We start from the raw sequence: 20,000 nt of genomic DNA on the forward strand, positions 1-20,000 counted from the left end.
GATTTATGTGCAAATAAATTTTATTTGTGGAGGAAATTTCATACCTGTGGTGTATAATCAAGTGATACATTTTTTTTAAATGATCAATAAAAAAAAGGGTAATAAATAAATAAATCAATCAATCAATCAATCAATCAATCAATCAATCATGTAACAGAAAGCACAGGATGAAATAAAATGAGAAAGATGATGTGAAAATGTACAACAAAAAAGCGCCCAAAAGTAAGCAAAACGAATATAAAAATAAATAAATGAAATAAAACAATAAAAATAAATAAATAAATAGAAATTAAGAGGAAAGTATGGGAACGTAAACAGAGGACCCACGGATAGAAAACAAAAGAGGAAACGAGTGGCTCAGAATAACGGGAGGATTCTACAGAGGACGCCGAAACCTCCTGCAAAAATTTCCCCTTTTCGGTTCCTCTTTTTTTTCAAGAATTTCTCATTAAATCTAAATATAAAAAGCGTCGTTCCTCAAATCCCGACATCTTTAAAATACCAGAAACAGTTTACATAATGCGATGTTTACATGATGGGTAAAGTTCAGATCACGTGTACAAATCACAACGTATATCACGTGTATAGACCACGTGCGTACAGATCACGTGCGTACAGATCACGTGCGTACAGGCCACGCGGGTATAGATCGCGTGCGTGTAGATCACGTGCGTATAGACCACGTGTGTGTAGATCACGTGCGTATAGATCAAGACGTGTAGATCCCGTGCGTATAGATCCCGTGCGTATAGATCACGTGTGTGTAGATCACGTGTGTGTAGATCACATGTGTGTAGATCACGTGTGTGTAGACCACGTGTGTGTGTAGATCACGTGCGTATAGATCAAGACGTGTAGATCCCGTGCGTATAGATCACGTGTGTGTAGATCACGTGTGTGTAGATCACGTGTGTGTAGACCACGTGTGTGTAGATCACGTGCGTATAGATCAAGACGTGTAGATCCCGTGCGTATAGATCCCGTGCGTATAGATCACGTGTGTGTAGATCACGTGTGTGTAGATCACGTGTGTGTAGACCACGTGTGTGTAGATCACGTGCGTATAGATCAAGACGTGTAGATCCCGTGCGTATAGATCCCGTGCGTATAGATCACGTGTGTGTAGATCACGTGTGTGTAGATCACGTGTGTGTAGATCACGTGTGTGTAGGCTCCAAAAGTGTTTATTTCATTCAAATCAGGATTTTCAGTGACTTTTTAATCTCTCCTTTTTAAATTTTTTTTTTTTCAGTTTTCAAGTACTTCACCGGAAACGTGGTCCGCGGCCCGAGTTACTCACACACTCGTCTTTTCTTTTTCGTTCTTAAATGTCACGTCTTTGTTTTCAGTCAGCGGTGATGGATGATCTGTTTATACTCCAGATTCCTGCTGTTATACGCCCCATTTTACAGCCACTGGAATTTTATTTTTAGGCGTCGCAAAGCGTTCCATCTTACACCACGGCGCTGCCGAATTCTGGATTCTGATTGGTCAGAAGAGGAGAAGCTCTGGTTAAACGTCTATAACGTTGCTATAGTAACGGCTCGTTCACAGGGACTCCTCATGAACGGATTTTTTAGAAATAAATAAATAACTAAATAAAGATGATCAGTGATATGGAGAAGTCTTCTATAAGGACGTGTTTGTTTAGAAGTTATGGAAGGAGTCTCCAGTGTCGGAGGTCACGCTGCTTTGGTATTTCTCGGTAGTAAGACGAGATACTGCAGAGGCTGGCGAGTGAGCGAATGTTCATAGTTATTTAATAAAAATAATGAATAAAGTCGCAGATATTTCCTCAGCGCTACACTTACACACCGTTACCTGACGTTTAACCGAAAACTTACTAGTGTAAGAAAAAAAAATCCGTAGCAGAATGTAGTTCATCTCTACGGTACGTCTGTAGAAGCGGGAAACGACCCAGCTCCTCAGAGCGTATGACGTCGTTGCTGAGAAAAACGGCCGTGCCCTTCTGCTTTTATGTATCTGCTAATAAAAGATCGCAGCGGGCGCGGCAAAGGGAACAAAATCAATAGCTAGTTAACATAACGTAGTGCCTGTATGAAGAGCGGCGTGCTGGTGACTAGCGGGCGGATGAGGTGTGCTAAATCATCAGCGCGGCTGATACAGAGGCGTGACCTTGCCGCAGGACATCAGGATCGCCGCGGAGCCGTGAGCGGACACGAAGCTAACGCCGCCTGTGTGGGTTTATTCTTTCAAATCCGGAGCGTACCAGCTAAAACCCCCTGACCCTCCAGACTGCTGGTCAGGATGACATTTAAATGACATTTACGAGTTAGTTCCCCAGGAAGCGGCCATGATTGGCACAGCGGCTCCTCAATAAAAGTGGCTTTTATCTGTAACGCCATCAACGCCGCGCCTCCGCAGCTCCGGCGTGATTCTCCCAGCATGGATGCCTTTCATTCCATATGCACGTATGCACCAGATACCCCCCCCACACCACCCCCCCACCGCATGCTGTTTTATTTACTCCTAATTAGCAATCCTCAAAAGATCCGATCTCGTTAAGCTCTTTAAAAACACATGCTACGCATTAGCATATGGACGGAAAACCCAGTCGGAAGGACGGGGAACGGATCAGAGAAAGAACTCTCACAAGCAAAAAAAACCAAACAAACAAACAAAAAAAAACACTGAAGCTACGATTATTATTATTATTATTATTATTATTATTATTATTATTATTCACGTAAAAAAAAGGTCATAATTTTGCCTAGGCGGTAACACGAGGGTCCCGTAAAACATCCGTTCCTACAGCGCAATCCCCCACAGCACTGCACGCCTGAGGTGGACACGCTCTTAGCGAAAACACGTCGGGATCAACGTGCTAAAATATTAAATTCTTTTTATTTATTTGGGATTTTTTTTTTTTTTAAATCATGACATAATTCCCATAGTTCCGATTTCTGTTCCTCCAGAGTTTTTTCGATGACTTTATTATCATTCTAAACTGTGGAAAATAAATAAATAAATGAATGAATAAATAAATAAATAAAGAATGCGTGTGTCTACATTTTTGAGCGGTAGCGTGTATTTAACGCCGTGGAACGTCCATGAAACAGGTCGGTTCTTTTTCTCACTTACGTTATAGCAGCTATAAACAGTCTTCCCTCACCAGTCCTCTCTTTCCCATCTCTGGAAAGTTAATACGATTAAAAACACACCGCTCTTCATGATCACGCTCATTAAGCTGCTGAATAACTCTACTACGCCCTTTTTTATTGATTCATTCTTTTTTTTTTTTTTTACAGTGAAGTGATCTTCCCTGGTGGTCTAGGAGGGCTAAGGATCCCGGATTCGATTCCCGGGCAGGAAACCCCGGGTAACGGGGGTTTACACTCGGTGCCGGTCCCAAACCCGTATAAAATGAGACGTTTGCACCATAAAGACCCGCGCCAGATCGAACACGCGGACCGACGTCCCGCTGTGGCGACCCCTAACGGGAGCAACCGGAAAAACAACGTTCACAGTGAACGGATCCAGCAGTCGCGGTGCTCCTGACGTCCGGCACGGTGAAATCACAAAACACCGAGGCGACTGATATATCGATTTTCCTGAGCCTGACTCGGGGGATTCAGTCTTGTACTCCAGCGCAACTCGTAGTCCGTTAAAAGTTTTTCTCGGGATAACCGAACCGTTACGATGACGAGTACGCACCTGGACGGCACCCCGCCGTGATGCCAGGGCGTATTTCTCATTCGGAGGCCGAACCCCTCTCCTGTTTTTGTCACCAGAGCCGAAATAACGACGTGATAGCGCCGTTCCCCGATGATTCCCCTTCGCTCTGCGTCTTTGATCCGATATCAAGTCGGGGTTGATGATGAAACCGAAGACGATGATTCACGTCTTTGAAAAGCCCACCACAGGCACCGGTTTAAAGGCGAAAGTAACGCTAAACCTCCCGCTGTGCAGGGCATATGATACCCCTTACCTCGATTAGCAGGAAGCACGTTTTTTTTTTCCCTTCATCAGACTCGTCAAAGATGCATGAGCGAACATCAAGCTAATGCTTTCGGTAAGTGATTTCCTGCTGGGCGAGGGGCGTGTTCGCTCCCCATCAGTGAGAGTAAAGGCATTTACTCTTGATTTGTGTCAGCGTGGTGGACGGTTAACAGACACGCCCGAGGAGACCGGGAGTAATATACTGTAGGAGCGTGGAACGAAGACCGTCCGTCGATCCGTCGCAGGGTCAACCCGACGCTCCGTCACACCTGTCCACGGTTATACTGAAGTCAAAAACGTAAATAAATCACTTCCACGCCGATTTGTCTCACTCTTTCATCAGTCGAGCAGAAATCCTGGAGGTTTTTATTACTGTAACGCTCTGTGGGCGCAGCGGAAACGCGTGATTGAGTTTATGTCCTGCGCCGTTCTGTTAAATAATTCACCCGACCCGGGACGCACAGCTTCGTGCTCGACGGCCACCTTGCTCGGAGATCACGGCGAGAAGCGTTTCTCTGTTCGTTTCCTTTTTGTGCATTTATCAGTCTGTTTACTCGTTCTCTCTCTCCCTCTCTCTCGCCCTCTGTTTATGCTCACATAATGGACCCACTATAACACGCGGGGAAAAAAAAAATCATAAAAATCGAGGAAAGCGCCATTAACGTTCCCAGAGCGGTAACACGACGCTATTCCCGACAGGGTTTTAATACAAATATTAAGCGGGATCCATTTAACAAGTTGATAATGGGCTACGGAATTGAGAAAAATAACGTTATTGAGCTGATTAGGCGAGATAACGCGACGTTAATTGGAAGCAAAAGCCTTGGAAATGGGGCAGAATTACATTAATGGAAGTGTTCGGCTGAAAGGACGGCGGCCGATAGCATCGGATCATCAGACACATTTCCGTTAAGTGCACCAGTGAAGGGGTAAAAAAAAACAACCAACACAACCCCCCCGCCCCACCCCCACCCCCCTGGTAATCTATTATTAATGAAAACGAATGGGTTTACTCTGGTTTGGGGTTTGGGTATCGATTCCACATACTCTGCTCGCACTGACTCCAGTTGAGTTTCCGCAGAACCCGGGTCTCGCCCTGGTCCTTTCCTTTCACCGACGTACAGTCCGTAAATTAAAAGAGGAGCGCTTTTTTTGTCGTTGTTGTTTTTTTTTTTGGCGAATCTGTGCATGTTCATGTTCAGCATACACGCCACGGATTATAAACGTCTCCAGGACACGAATGCCGACGTGTTTCAGGCCACCTGTTCTTGCACCTGTGGCTTTGGCGAATTTAAAAAGGGGCCCCGTCAGCCTTCGGAGCCATCTGGGAGGTCAGGATGTGGCTTTTCTCCTTTATCCGCCGACCCCTGACCCCATCAAAGCTCTCTGGAGCATGAAGTAACCCTAGACCTTAAAAGCTCAGGCTGTCAATGCACAAACAAGGCAGTCTAATGGAACCAGACCAAAGAGAATCCACCGGCACCTCCTCTGACGACATCACCCGCATCATTAGCATCTTCTGGACTTAGCGTTCAACTCAATTCAAGATGTTACACTCACACTCACAACGCTAATGATCATGAGCTTCGTATGACCGCGTCTAGCATGCCCGGACACCGTCGGTATTCCGTCGTTGGTGTGTAGGGTGTGTTTAAGTGCGTTTTCTGCTCTTCTATACACGTTTGACGGAAGCTGTACAGATGTGCGTTCGTGTCAAACACAGTTGTACAGCTGTGCGCGGGATCACTCGCGGTCCTGCTCGTGTACTGCACGTCAACTGTATTTCAACGTAATCCCACGGACTCGACATTTCATCACAACCGGTACGACTAGACGAACGTGGGATAAAAAAACCGACTTGACTTGACATTTCACATATGGGAAATGCAGAGATACCTCTGAGTGAGTGTGTGAGTGTGTGTGTGTGTGTGTGTGTTTTCTTTAATCTCCCTCTTCAGAAAGGCATGATGGGAGAACGGTGTCCTGGAGAATGTGCCAGAATATCAAAACCCGATGGTGTACTCGGTGCACTCGGATGAACCGAAGGTTCAAAACAACAAGCTGCAAAAGTCGTAGATCGGACCAACGCTGCCTCACGTTTTCAGACCTTCACACCTTCATTTCTGTGGTAAAATTTCAGTGCAAGGTAGTGTTGCACCGATACAGGAATTCAGAAACGATGCAGATATCCTTTATTATTCGCATAGCAATTTAGTGAAAATATTCAAATATCAGAGGAGTCCATCCATCCATTTTCTGTACCGCTGTACCACAGGGTCACGTGGAGCCCGGATCCGATCCTACGGAACTCGGGGTACGAGGCAGGGGACACCCGGTACGGAAAAACCCTTTGCAGGGCGCAATAATAATAAAACGTACCCCAGCATGTCAGGAAGTTGGGCTCAGAGCGCAGGGTCAGCCATGATACAGCGCCCCCTGGAGCAGAGAGGGTTAAGGGCCTTGCTCAACGCCCCAACAGTGGCAGCTTGGCAGTGGCACCTTCTGATCAGTCACCCAGAGCCTTAACCGCCAAACCACCGCTAAACCACCGCCCCACTCACACACACATTTACACTACGGACAATGTAGAAATGCCGGTCAGCATACAACACGTGACTTTGGACCGGAGGAGGAAGCCGGTGTACCTGGAGGAAACCCCCGAACCCCACGGAGAACACGCACACTCCGCGCACACAGGGCGGATACGAGACTCGAACCCCCAACAACTTTTAATGTTTTTTTTTTTTAAATAACGAAGCTGATTTGACAGCGTTTCTTTACAGTTGTACATCTTTTTTATACAGATTACCCCTCCCCCCTTTACACACACACACACACACACTGCGCACTTATCGAGCTTGATTAAACATGCCTTTTCATCTCAGCCGAAATATTAAACAGTAATGACGGGGGTTTACGGAAGCGCTCAAAAACAGTTTGAGATGAGTCGGACTAATATTCTCTGGAAAAACCTCGATTAGTGCTCCGCCGGACCCCCGGGGCATTTCTCTGTCTTCTTATATTTATTAGTTTTATTCGCGTACTCAGTAACATCACCGAGACCTTTCGAATCAATACGCAAGTGCTCCACTATCTTACCCTCATCTGCTTTAGCGTCAAACGTAAAGTGCATAATTAATCAATTCAGATAGTTGTTCTACAAGAGGACTGCAGTCAGTTAAAAACAAAAGGCGCCCCCCCCCCCAGCCCCCCCTTCCCAATTAAATGCTGAATTCTGAACGGATAAACAAACAAAATGGCGCCGGACTCTCCGCCTCTGAAAGACAGCGAGTCGAAACGTGTGGGCAGCGAGGCACGGATAAAAATTAAAGAGGCATGAAATCAGCAGATTGGAAATATCTGCCGAGGTTAAGCGAGAGTGATCAGTAGAGACCTCGGGCACGGTTGAGATCACTTACCTCGGGCGTGGCATTACCCAGAGGCACGGCTACGGCATGAACATGAGTGGCTGAGCTTTATTGGTCATGACCTGCACGTAATGTGGACTAGCCTGACATTTTCCTCGGAGGACTCGATGAGTCAATAGAGTACGCCACTGAAATACACAATTTCACCCCGGCAACGGTCGAGTTCCTCCGGGGCGATGCTGCGGATAAAACCGCGCGGACTTCTGGCATCGTTGTCAAACCTTATTTATTTATTTACTATATTTCCCGGATAACGAGTCACTCTGGAGGACGTGCTTTTAAACTCTGGAGGCTACACACCTGCCAGGAATTCTTATCCATCATGTTGGTACTGCCATTTTTCTATTAGGAGGGTATATACTGCTAGTCAGGAATATAAAACACTTCAGGATGCGCTGTTATTTCCTCTTGTACCTCAGCAATCTGCCAACGATTTAAATTTTCCCTTATTCAAGAACGACATGACGACACTTCTATCGATCCTCTCGTGACGTAACGTCCCGTGTAACAAGCTACTTCCTGTTCTCGCGCACGTTATAGCAGCTGTTAGCAGTCGTTCCCTCACCAGAGTTACAGCTTTACTTCGAAGCGCCGACACTGGAGACTCCTTCCGGTCCACGTCTCCTCGCAGAAAATCCACCATCACGATCTATCCGTCAGGCTGCCGGCCAATCAGAATCCAGAATTCACGAGGACGGCAATGACATGCAGAACGTACACGCGTTACAAAAATAAAAAGGAGTATTTTTTATTTACTCATGAAAAGTGTTCTTTCAATAAAGGAATTTATTTACAGCAGAGCTGGAATAAAAACGATTCTGGATCTGGATCGATATTTCAGATCTTTCCTGCATTTTTGTCAACTTGTTAAAAATAAAAAAAAAAACAGATCGGCTAAAGAGCCTCGGCAATCTCTAAGCACATCTCTAAAGCTCTTTTTTTATTTTATTTATTTATCCATTTGCTTATTTGTACTCTTACGCTAACGGAATAAAAATCCATTCCTCCTTCGCCAGAGTATTCTGCATCCCGCTCGGCAGAACCCCCAGAATCCTTCCTGTTCTTGCTCGCAGCATGTTTTCAGCAGATGCTGGAGATAAATTATTATATTAAATGTTGCTTCTGATCTGAATCCATTTTCAAGCTTTTATTATTTTTTTTTCTTCCGGTGTTGACCCGCAAAAATAAAACGGAGGCATAAAGCGCTTCAAAATCTTTTTTTTTTTTTTTTAAATCCATTTATTTTATTTGTACTCTTTCGGCGACGGGATAAAAATTCATCTCGTGCTCTTCACTTCACTACAATCAGCCTTATCCGTATTCAATGCATATTTTATTTTATATATTCGTTACAGGAGTTGGTTTTTTTGGACAGACCGTGTGTGTCATTGGAACGTTGGACCGGGAGAGAACCCCAGAGGATGATGGGAGGCAGCAGAATGGAATGATGGACAGATATGAAGGCGGAGAACGCAGATCACGTCGGCCATCTTTCCGCCACAACCCCCACCCCCTCCCCCACCCGGACGACCTCGCTTACTTTGTTAATTCTGTGCTGGAGTTAAGATCTCCCTCAGAGACCGAGCGTTCCCTCTCCTCAGACCCGAACCCCGAGCGGCAGGGCGAGATGTAATTACAGGGCTTTTGGGATCCGAACCCAAAGCCCCGAGCCAAACAGGAACATTAATTATTAAGTCGACATAAAGGGTCTGCCATTACCAAAGCTTTCATCCAAACATGTAGCACAGCGAGGGGGAAACACGTCAATACTGCAAATGTAATTATAGAAAGAAAAAAAGAAAAAAGAAAAAAGAAAAAAAGAAAAAAGAAAGAAAGCCACCCGCGTTGTTTTATTGGTTTGTTCCTCTTGGGGGTTCTGTATGAAACAGTCCAACAAGAAACCAATCAGAAGCCCAAATCATCCAAAGAACCCTTAAAGGAACCATTTTTTAATGTACTGATTATGAAAAAAGATGTTTCTACGACACTTATTTATTTATCTATTCATTTTTGAAGACTGTTGTATCGTCTGATCAGTTTTGTTTTTTTTTAAAACCAAATTTTATGTGAACTCTGTTGTAATATATCTTTTTATTTATTTTCCTAATTTAACATTTTTCTAATAAGGCGGGGGGGGGGGGGGGTGTCTTGGGGGTTTTTTGGGGGAGGGCTTATGTATCTAGAACACACCGTAGTCAGGTGTGGTGAAAAACTGTAAATAAATAAATAAATAAATAAAAATAAAACAAAAAAAAAACACAAACAACAAATTGAACACGCAAATTTCCTCTCGAGGGGAAACGCCCAAAATTAGGAACTAATTAGAAAGTCGAAAGCATCTAAAGAACGCTTAATGAACTTCAGTTTGCATTTGAGATTTGGGTGCAGTAATAATGACATTTTTGGAAGACAGAAATGTAAATCTAGAAACTCCTCTATCTTCTCATCAGGTGCTCTCTGGGCTTTGTTTTTGCATTTTAGAATGATTTAAATCTCATTATAACTGAACTAAAATGTAATTCAGCTTCAATTCAATTTAATTAATGAAATATTTTTCGCCTGTTTATTTTTTTTTAAAAAAACAACAGGAACAAATAAAAACAAAACAAGGGCTGCATCCAGAGTAACCCTCAGTCGGGTGTGGTGGCAATGAACACATACGATCTGCCCTCGCCAGGTTACCGAGCTCTCGCTACTCGTTTTTTTAATATTTAAATGCTGATTGTAAATAACGTCTGCGCTCTCGGCGTCCCCGAGTCCCGGGCTGGTGTTTTATCACCAGGATTAAAATTCCAGCGGAGTCATTATCTCCGACACGACATCCATCCCGCTCCTTTAACATATTGCCGCATCAATCAAAGAGCAAAGCGCGACAGTGATGAACGTCCGGAAATGACGTTAGCTGTCGGGAAACGTTTCTGATTTACGACGAGCGTAAGACGGCTTCGCGCCGGCCTCCTGCCAGAGGGTAAGGTAAGTTCATTTCTCAGCAGGACCGATCCGCTTCACGCCGTGAGAACGTCTGTGAGGACTGAAGAGCCGAACGTTATCACGGGTCCTTGACTGGAGGGAAAGAAAAATATTTTTGACTCCTTTAAACCTGGCGTAAACAAAGTGCGCCTGTGTATATCGATTATCCATCCATCCATCTTCTATACCGCTTTATCCTTCTCAGGGTCGCGGGGGACCTGGAGCCTATCCCAGGGAGCATGGGGCACAAGGCGGGGTACACCCTGGACAGGTGCCAGTCCATCGCAGGGCACAATCACACACACACTCACACACCCATTCATACACTACGGACACTTTAGACACGCCGATCATTCTACCATGCATGTCTCTGGACTGGGGGAGGAAACCGGAGTACCCGGAGGAAACCCCCGCAGCACGGGGAGAACACGCAAACTCCGCACACACAGGAACACGGCGGGAATCGTACCCCCGACCCCGGAGGAGTGAGGCGAACGTGCTAAACACTAAGCCACCGTACGCCCCTGTATATCGATTAGGCTTTATTTATTTATTTATTTATTTATTTATCTGTTTGTTTCGTGTTAAAACAATAGCAGTGCGGTCGGAGACCCCGGGGCCCCAGGTGGACCTCCGCAAATTGGATTGTGTTTAAGCGTCCACGTGGCGAGCGAGACGGACGGGACGGGAAAATTGATTCTTTCTAATTAAACGTAACCGTATCAGCGCTGGAGTGGCACTCGGGATGTAATTCTATTTAGCCCACAGCTGTGATCTCCAGCCCGGGAACGAGCGAGAGCGGACGGACGGATGCACGGAGCGAGGAGGGAATGAAAGAAAAAAAGAAAAGAGAGAGAGGATGGGATGGAGTGGAGGCGTATGAGACGGACGAGCGAGGGGTCGACGGAGGTTAATGATCAGAGATTAATGGTTTAATTATGCTGCGGAGAGGCAGAGATCCAAACGCTGAGCCGTGGCCTGAGTGCTGCAACATCATCACCTTCTTCATCATCATCCTCCGTCCTTCACACCACGCTGGTTATTAACACCGTGTGTGTGTGTGTGTGTGTGTGTGTGTACTGTATCAATCCTCGCATGTACACTGTACATATTTTACTTGAATAATAATAATAATAATAATAATAATATCTTGTTTGTTTGTTTGTTTATTTATTTTTCAAGCCGTTAGTTTGTTCCAGGCTCCTTGGAGAACTTTTTTCTTTTAAATATAAGAAATGTGCTCTATTTTTCAAATACAGTCTTGTTATGAACAGATTCGGTAGCATAAAATAAATAAATATTTAAATGTAAGTGCCCCCCCCCCCCCACCACCCTTTTTTTTTTGCTGACGCATTAACGTAGTAGGTATAAGAGAGGCATGTAAGAGAAGCCGAACGTATTTAAAGCCGAGTTGTTGAGGTCGAGCCGCTCCACCCTGAACACTGGCTCCTCCACCGTATAATTCAGCTCCTGATTACAGACAACAAAACGCTAACACCCGCAGTTTGTGGTCACCCGTATTCCATCCCACGCTATTCTTAGGGTTTTACTCGCTTAACTCGCGGCGTGGGACGCATTTACGACAGCGCAGGGAGCTGAAACATCGGAAACGTTTAAACCTGCTCATTCCGCACTCGTCATGGTCCGAACGTCGAGGACGGAGGACGTGAATCGTTATTAATATTCTGAGGTCAAAGTTCAAAAATGATCTACGAAGGGATTACCTTCAGTAAAGTTCTTCAAAAACAATATTTTAAGAATGAGATCACAATTTCTCATAGGCTCAGTGTAGCGATGCAGGGATGATACGGCAGAAATATCAAATATTCAATACTATACAAACTATCCGACATGTAGCTCTGCTAACAAGGAGTTTTGGTTAAGACCATGTGTGTAGAGAGTAGGCCGCCTACGTAGGTAGCAATCAAGGGCAAAGAGATGAAGTCTGTGTGTCGTTCCCCGGGAAAGTGTTCGAGAGCTAAAAAGAATGGAGCGGGTGTCCTGGCTCAGAAATATTTCCTTCGCCATCGTAAGTCTGAGCTCCAGATCTAATGAGGTCACAGGAAACTGAAAGTGGGTCACAGGAAGCTGTAAACAGAGTACAGGAAGGTGAAAGTGGGTCACAGGAAGCTGTAAACAGAGTACAGGAAGGTGAAAGTGGGTCACAGGAAGCTGTAAACAGAGTACAGGAAGGTGAAAGCGGGTTACGGGAAGGTGAAAGCGGGTCACAGGAAGCTGTAAACAGAGTACAGGAAGGTGAAAGTGGGTCACAGGAAGCTGTAAACAGAGTACAGGAAGGTGAAAGCGGGTTACAGGAAGGCGAAAGCGGGTCACAGGAAGCTGTAAACAGAGTACAGGAAGGTGAAAGCGGGTCACAGGAAGGTGAAAGCGGGTCACAGGAAGGCAAAAGCGGGTCACAGGAAGGTGAAAGCGGGTCAAAGGAAGCTGTAAACAGAGTACAGGAAGGCGAAAGCGGGTCACAGGAAGCTGTAAACAGAGTACAGGAAGGTGAAAGCGGGTCACAGGAAGGTGAAAGCGGGTCACAGGAAGGCAAAAGCGGGTCACAGGAAGGTGAAAGCGGGTCAAAGGAAGCTGTAAACAGAGTACAGGAAGGCGAAAGCGGGTCACAGGAAGCTGTAAACAGAGTACAGGAAGGTGAAAGCGGGTCACAGGAAGCTGTAAACAGAGTACAGGAAGGCGAAAGCGGGTCACAGGAAGCTGTAAACAGAGTACAGGAAGGCGAAAGCGGGTCACAGGAAGGTGAAAGCGGGTCACAGGAAGGCAAAAGCGGGTCACAGGAAGGTGAAAGCGGGTCAAAGGAAGCTGTAAACAGAGTACAGGAAGGCGAAAGCGGGTCACAGGAAGCTGTAAACAGAGTACAGGAAGGTGAAAGCGGGTCACAGGAAGCTGTAAACAGAGTACAGGAAGGCGAAAGCGGGTCACAGGAAGCTGTAAACAGAGTACAGGAAGGTGAAAGCGGGTTACAGGAAGCTGTAAACAGAGTACAGGAAGGCGAAAGCGGGTCACAGGAAGCTGTAAACAGAGTACAGGAAGGCGAAAGCGGGTCACAGGAAGCTGTAAACAGAGTACAGGAAGGTGAAAGCGGGTTACAGGAAGCTGAAAACAGAATACAGGAAGGTGAAAGTGGGTCACAGGAAGGCGAAAGCGGGTCACAGGAAGGTGAAAGCGGGTCACAGGAAGCTGTAAACAGAGTACAGGAAGGTGAAAGCGGGTCACAGGAAGGTGAAAGCGGGTCACAGGAAGCTGTAAACAGAGTACAGGAAGGTGAAAGCGGGTCACGGGAAGGTGAAAGTGGGTCACAGGAAGGTGAAAGCGGGTCACACGGCAAATTAAACGAACCTCTGAGCCGCGACTGAGCCCAAACCATGACTGGGCTTCGAAACCATCAACATGTGTGTGTTCAGACTCTTTAAAGCTTAAAGCCACTAACGAGGTAAAAGAAGCTGCAGCCAAAATAGCAATCACAGGCACCAGGCAGACATTTATCAACACCCTATTATTAGCATTTGTGGTTAAACTTCAAGCAGTGAGTCTATTTTTTAACTCTGTAATTAGAACATCTTTGTAAGGAGTATTTATACGTGAATTGTGAAGTGTTTTAGACTGTTTTTATTTTACTGGAAACATCCTGGATTTAAAATCCTAATCTTTTTTTTTTGTTGTTCCCTTCACATAATTACATTAATACAGTGTTTTGTTTTTTAAAGAAAGATGAGTTTAAAGAGGCGTGTATCGAGACTGTAGGAGGCAAGTAAAAAGTCGAGGAAGTGGGAGGCTTTCACTTAAATCTTCCTCTTCTTCTTATCATCATCATCATCATCATTATTATTATTATTATTATTATTATTATTATTATTATTAGTGTTTCCAGAAACAGAGTGGTTCATATTTAATTTTTTTTTAATTCATCCTAAAATTATTTACATATAAAAGATTCAAATGTTTTTTTATTTTCATTTGGAAAAAATGTTTATTTTTTCTCTTCATTTTTATCTAGATGTTTCACGTAGGTGCTCAAGAATAACAGAACGGTAGTACATTATAGGGTAGGGGGGCCAAAACTTTTGCACCCACCTGTTCGTCTATTTGACTCGTCTGTTTATTCATCTATTTGACTCGTTGTTCCTTAAGGGCAAGTCCAGGCATAAACTGGCTAATTCTGACGCTACAAGCTAGCTAGATTGTACGTATTGAGTTTTTTTAATAACGTGAACACATGGTAACCATGGAAACGCATCAAAAGAGTCCGGAATATCGACATTTTCCTCAGATATGTTGGTAAATTCCTCAGAAAAAGAGACTGTACCTCAGAAAATGTCACTTTATTCACATTTAGCATCAACCGCTAACCCAATCTCTACCATATTAAGGATTTCAATGGAGCACACGGATACGGGTTTTTTTTTTTTTTTTTAAGTTTTTTTTTTGTTCTTCCTGTTTAAAAAGTGAACAGTTCAGAGCAGACATTTTCAGTGGCGGTATAGTCCGGTATACTCACTGTCGGCGTGGGAGGGAAAGGCCGTGCAGCCGAGCAGAAGCAGGACAGAAAGCCAGCGAGGCGTCAAGGGCACTGAGGGGCAAATATGAGGCACCATGTTCCAGGTTGGCACTTCTTCTTCTTCTTCCTCCTCCTCCTCCTCCTCCTCAATGCCGCTATTTCCTTCCTCGCTCTTACACAATCATAGGCTAAAACCTAAACAAAAAGAACAACACACGAGGTTAAATCGCAGGAAGTCGAGGGTTAACGAGGAAAACAAACACTCATCCAATTAGCGTCAAAAGGCTAAACTCGGCAGGACACCGGGGAGCGGGACGAGGACTTAACCCCTGACCTTAACACACTTTAGGATATTAAAGTGACCTCACACAGATGGCACACACACACACACACACACACAAATTTTCTTTGTTTGATCAAAGTATCTGATTTTTTAAGTTAAATAATATTAACTAAAAACGCATACAATTAAATCAAAAATTTAATTTAAATAAATTAATTTTTTTTTTAAACTTTAAAAAGTAAATGCATAAATAAAAAAGGAAATAAATATAAATACATTTTAAATGGACGCATACATTAATACACAAAATCTATCAAAAACAGATCATCTTGTTGATTTATAAGTACATATTTCACAAATTTCCGCTACGTTAAAAAAAAAAGCTAACATTGCGTATCATTAGACTAACCAATGTTGGAAATTAGCATAGCTACAAGCGGCTACAATTGAAATTGTAAGTAAGTAAACTTTAACATGTAGCTATTTTATTCCATTATGTTATGTATTTTAGAGGACATTTTATGGAGTTGACTCGAGGTTACTTGTTGCTAACATGAGAACGTAAAAACCTGAACAAGAAAAAAAAACTGATCTGAACCGCAAACACGTGTTCGCTGAAATTCCGTGAAATAAGTGCGAATGAGCGTAGCTTCGCATATCTTTAACAGTATGCGGTGTGCTTCACGGCGTATTCGGCGTAAACAGAAGCAAGAACTCAAAAAATTCTGATTTATTTATTTGATCTCGAGGATATGTCCGTTGCCATATGGCTGACTGGAGTGTAGGAGGAAAGAATTAATCAAACGAAGAAAGAATATGGAGATTTGTTTTAAAATTCAGTGTATTCCTGGTGGGTTTTGCAGTACGACGGTGTCGGTGTGTCGGCGTGCAAGCGTCACGTTCAGACGTGGTGATACACAGGTGCTCGGTCCACCTCGGACCATCTGCTTCTGTCCTCCAGCTCAAACTCCAACAACAATGACGTGCCAAAAATCATGACGCCGCATACACGACTATATTAATCACGCATTTCCATTTAGACTCGTATAGACTTAATATGAACACGCAGGGTGGGGGGGTGGCAGAATGGCACTATATTATAGAGTGGGGGGCCAAAACTTTTGCACCCACTTTATCTTCTATTAATCTTATATAAACGTATAAAACGTTGATTCGTCTATTTGACTCCTTGTTCGTTAAGGGCGAGTCCAGGCATAAACTGGCTAATTCTGACGCTACAAGCTAGCTAGATTGTTCGCATTGAGTTTTTTTAAATAACGTCAACACACGGTAACCATGGAAACGCATCAAAAGTGTCCGGAATATCGACATTTTCCTCAGATACGATGGTAAATTCCTCAGAAAAAGAGACTGTACCTCAGAAAATGACACTTTATTCACATTTAGCATCAAGCGCTAACCCAATCTCTACCACACTGAGGATTCCAATGGAGCACACGGATACGGGGTTTTTTAAACAACGATGAGAGAGTAATTAAACGTACGCAAATACAAATTAGTCGAGAGCAGAATTATTGGCACCCTTGGTAAACATGAGTTAAAAAAATGGCATTAGTTAATTAGTGTAAATGTTATAATTATTGGCACCCATGCATTTGGTACAGTCTTCTCCTCTAGTGCTCGATCTGATGTCTTATTTAGAGCATATCCCCAAATACTACATGGTTCTAGGGTTCTAGATCTTCTCTTTTAGACTCTTCAGCTCATGATAAACAGGTTTTCAGGAAAGCTGACGAAACGAGTCGAGTCGAGTCGAGCCTTTTTGAGCGAATGAAACCGATCCGGTGGCGTTTACATGTTTGTGATAAGGTCTAACGTTGTGATCATGTGATAACGTCTTTGCGTGCACCTGACGCTCGCATCGCTAACACGACGTTTGTGATAAGGTCTAACGTTGTGATCATGTGATAACGTCTTTGCGTGCACCTGACGCTCGCATCGCTAACACGACGTTTGTGATAAGGTCTAACGTTGTGACCATGTGATAACGTCTTTGCGTGCACCTGACGCTCGCATCGCTAACACGTCGCTTAGTAATGACGTGCGCTCGTCATGCGGCGCCGAGCAGTACTCAATGGCGAGAGCGGAATTAAGTCTTCAACTCTAGAATTATTGGCACCCTCTCGTAAAGACAATGTTGTTGTAGGTAATTAGCTTTAGAAAAAAAAAAAACCTGTCACAATTATTGGCACTCATGTAATACCAAGTCTTCAGATCCTCCAGGGTTCTAGAGTCTTCGGGTTCTAGAGCCTATCTTTTAGACTCTCCAGCTCACGCCGCAGGTTTTCACAAAATTTACATCTCATTATCTTGAGACAGTTTTTTCTTCCATAAACCATTTTAAAAAGCCCATCTTTTATTAACGCTTTATTTATTTATTTGATCCCTTCTTCACGTCGGACAAGCTTTCCTCTGTGCCGTCATTACACCCGTCATCTCGGCGTTCGCTAAGAAATAAAGCCACCGGTTGACATTATTTAGCCTTTAATCAGAAGAAAAGAAATGGCGCTGTTATTAATTTATTCACTGAATAATTATTTCCGAGGACGACGTGTAGGAACGCCATCGGCGCCGCAGGATCTCGGGGACAATAATTTCTGATGAAATGAAAAGTGACGTTGGGACTGCATGAGACGAGGAATAAACAGCTCTCGCTAAAGTGTTTTGCTGTCTTCTTCTTTTTTTTTTTTTTCCTTTTTTTCTTTTTACTTAACAAGTGCAGGAGGCTGGAAAAAGGCGGTCACAGAAACACGTCTGCTTTCCTTCCTCGCTGGAGGGAAAATATAGCATCGTGTGAGAAGTCATCAACACGGAGAACGACGTGTGACAGCGCAGGGTGACAGAAGAAAGAATAATGAAAGAACGATCTCTCTCTCGGGAAAGAAGACTGATGGCTCTCACGTACGTGAGAGAAGTCACACCGGAGCTAAAGTCGAGATGCTCAACTGACACAAAGACTTTGTGAGGTAAACATTTAATCACTGAATCTTTGACGCACTTAAAGAGCGAAAGCAAGGCTTGTAAAGATTCTGGATGCTGCCTACAGTACGTAGGGAGACTAAAGAGTGACCCAAATGTCTACAATAGCAAGACTACACACGTTCAGTACTGGAATATAAAGAGGGTTCTTCAGTGCTCGGTCTGTTTTTGGCTGATAACTGGACCTGTGCGAAAATAAAATAAATATAAATATAAATAAAACAAACTGGTGTGTTTCTCGGTTTCACAAGAAAGGAAGAAAAAAGAAAAGAAAAGGAGAGAAAAGGAGAAAGGAAAAGAATCAGAGAGAAGATGAGAAAAGAAAAAGATTTTTTTAAAAAAGCAAGAAAGGCTAGACAGTTAAAGAGATTAAAAGAGAAAGAATTTGACAGAAGAAAGAAAGACGGAGAGAAAGAAAGAAAAAGAGAGAGAGCGACAAAGAAAGAAAAAAAGAAAGAAAAAGAAGGAAAGAGGCTAGGCAGTTAAAGAGATTAAAAGAGAGATAATTAGAGGGAAGAAAGAAAGAAAGATGGGAAGAAAGAAACAGCAACAAGGAAAGAGAGAAAGTAAGAAAGACAGAAAGTAAAAAGAAAGAGCAACAAAGAAAGAAAGAAAGAAAAAGAAAGAAAGGCTAGACTGTTAAAGAAACTAAAAGATAAATAAAACAGATAGATAGAAAGAAAGAAAGAAAGATAGATAGAAAGAAAAAGAAAGAAAGGCTAGACAGTTAAAGAAACTAAAACATAAAAAATAAGAAAAAGAAAGAAAGAAAAAGAAAGGAAGAAAGAAAAAGAAAGAAAGGCTAGACAGTTAAAGAAATTAAAAGATAAATAAGACAGAAAGAAAGAAAGAAAGAAAGAAAGAAAAAAAGAAAGAAAGATAGAAAGAAAAAGAAAGAAAGGCCAGACAGTTAAAGAAACTAAAACATAAATAATAAGACAGAAGAAAGAAAGAAAGAAAAAGAAAGGAAGAAAGAAAAAGAAAGAAAGGCTAGAGAGTTAAAGAAACTAAAACATAAATAATAAGACAGAAGAAAGAAAGAAAGAAAGAAAAAGAAAGGAAGAAAGAAAGAAAAAGAAAGGAAGAAAGAAAGAAAAAGAAAGGAAGAAAGAAAGGCTAGACAGTTAAAGAATTTAAAAGATAAATAAAAAGACAGAAGAAAGAAAGAAAGACAGAAAGAAAGGCTAGAGATAAAGAAATTCTAAAAAGAAAGAAAGAAAGAAGGGAAGAAAGAGCGCTGTAGAACTGCGGCGACTCGGTTGGAGGAAAGCGGTTGTTGGGGTTAAACCTCCGGCGCTACGAGACGTTTTTGCAGTTGAGGATAATTTCAGGACGTGTTTATGTTGAATGCTGAGACGTGGCCAGGTGCTCAGGGTGTGTGTGTGTGTGTGTGTGTGTGTGTGTGTGTGTGTGTGTGTGTGTGTGTTGATAATTATATTCTGGATGGACCATCTCGAAGGACTCGCAGCTAGCATGTTTAGCGTCGCTGACAGAGGCACGTATAAAGTACGCGTGTCAACACGTGTTCCCGGGCCAACTCTTATACACGGCCGCGGCGTGATACGTGATACGTGATACGTGATGAGTTTCCCCCCTCCCCCTCTGTGAGGGCTTTAACTAACGGGGAAACGTCTGATAAAAACATGAGTGTTTTTAAACAGCTGCTGAAGCTGCTGTTGAGCGTAACGCGTTTCTCTCGCCGCGCCACGCCGCGCCACGCCGCACCACGCCGCGCCGCGACTCTCTGAGAGCGTGACGGGAAAATTAGCTGGAGTTTCACATGAAAGGATCCGCGAGATCAAACAGAGCTCTAATCAAAAACATTCGAATACGGAGCGGC

The 20,000-nt window shown here is 43.5% G+C and overlaps 1 protein-coding gene across 6 annotated transcripts in view; it reads right to left on the reverse strand.

Moving 5' to 3' along the window:
- The window catches only part of ptprfb (protein tyrosine phosphatase receptor type Fb), a 163,521-nt gene that overhangs the window by 96,052 nt on the left and 47,469 nt on the right, over positions 1-20,000 (reverse strand). For all 6 annotated transcript variants that reach the window (XM_053651277.1, XM_053651281.1, XM_053651279.1 and 3 more), the window contains exon 2: positions 14,878-15,072. In XM_053651277.1, coding sequence (XP_053507252.1) covers positions 14,878-14,974 — 97 coding nt within the window. In that variant the 5' untranslated portion in view covers positions 14,975-15,072. The remainder of the gene's footprint in view (positions 1-14,877; positions 15,073-20,000) is intronic.

Source organism: Ictalurus furcatus, chromosome 20 (genome assembly GCF_023375685.1).
Source record: "Ictalurus furcatus strain D&B chromosome 20, Billie_1.0, whole genome shotgun sequence".
In the NCBI taxonomy this organism is placed as follows: Eukaryota; Metazoa; Chordata; class Actinopteri; order Siluriformes; family Ictaluridae; genus Ictalurus; species Ictalurus furcatus.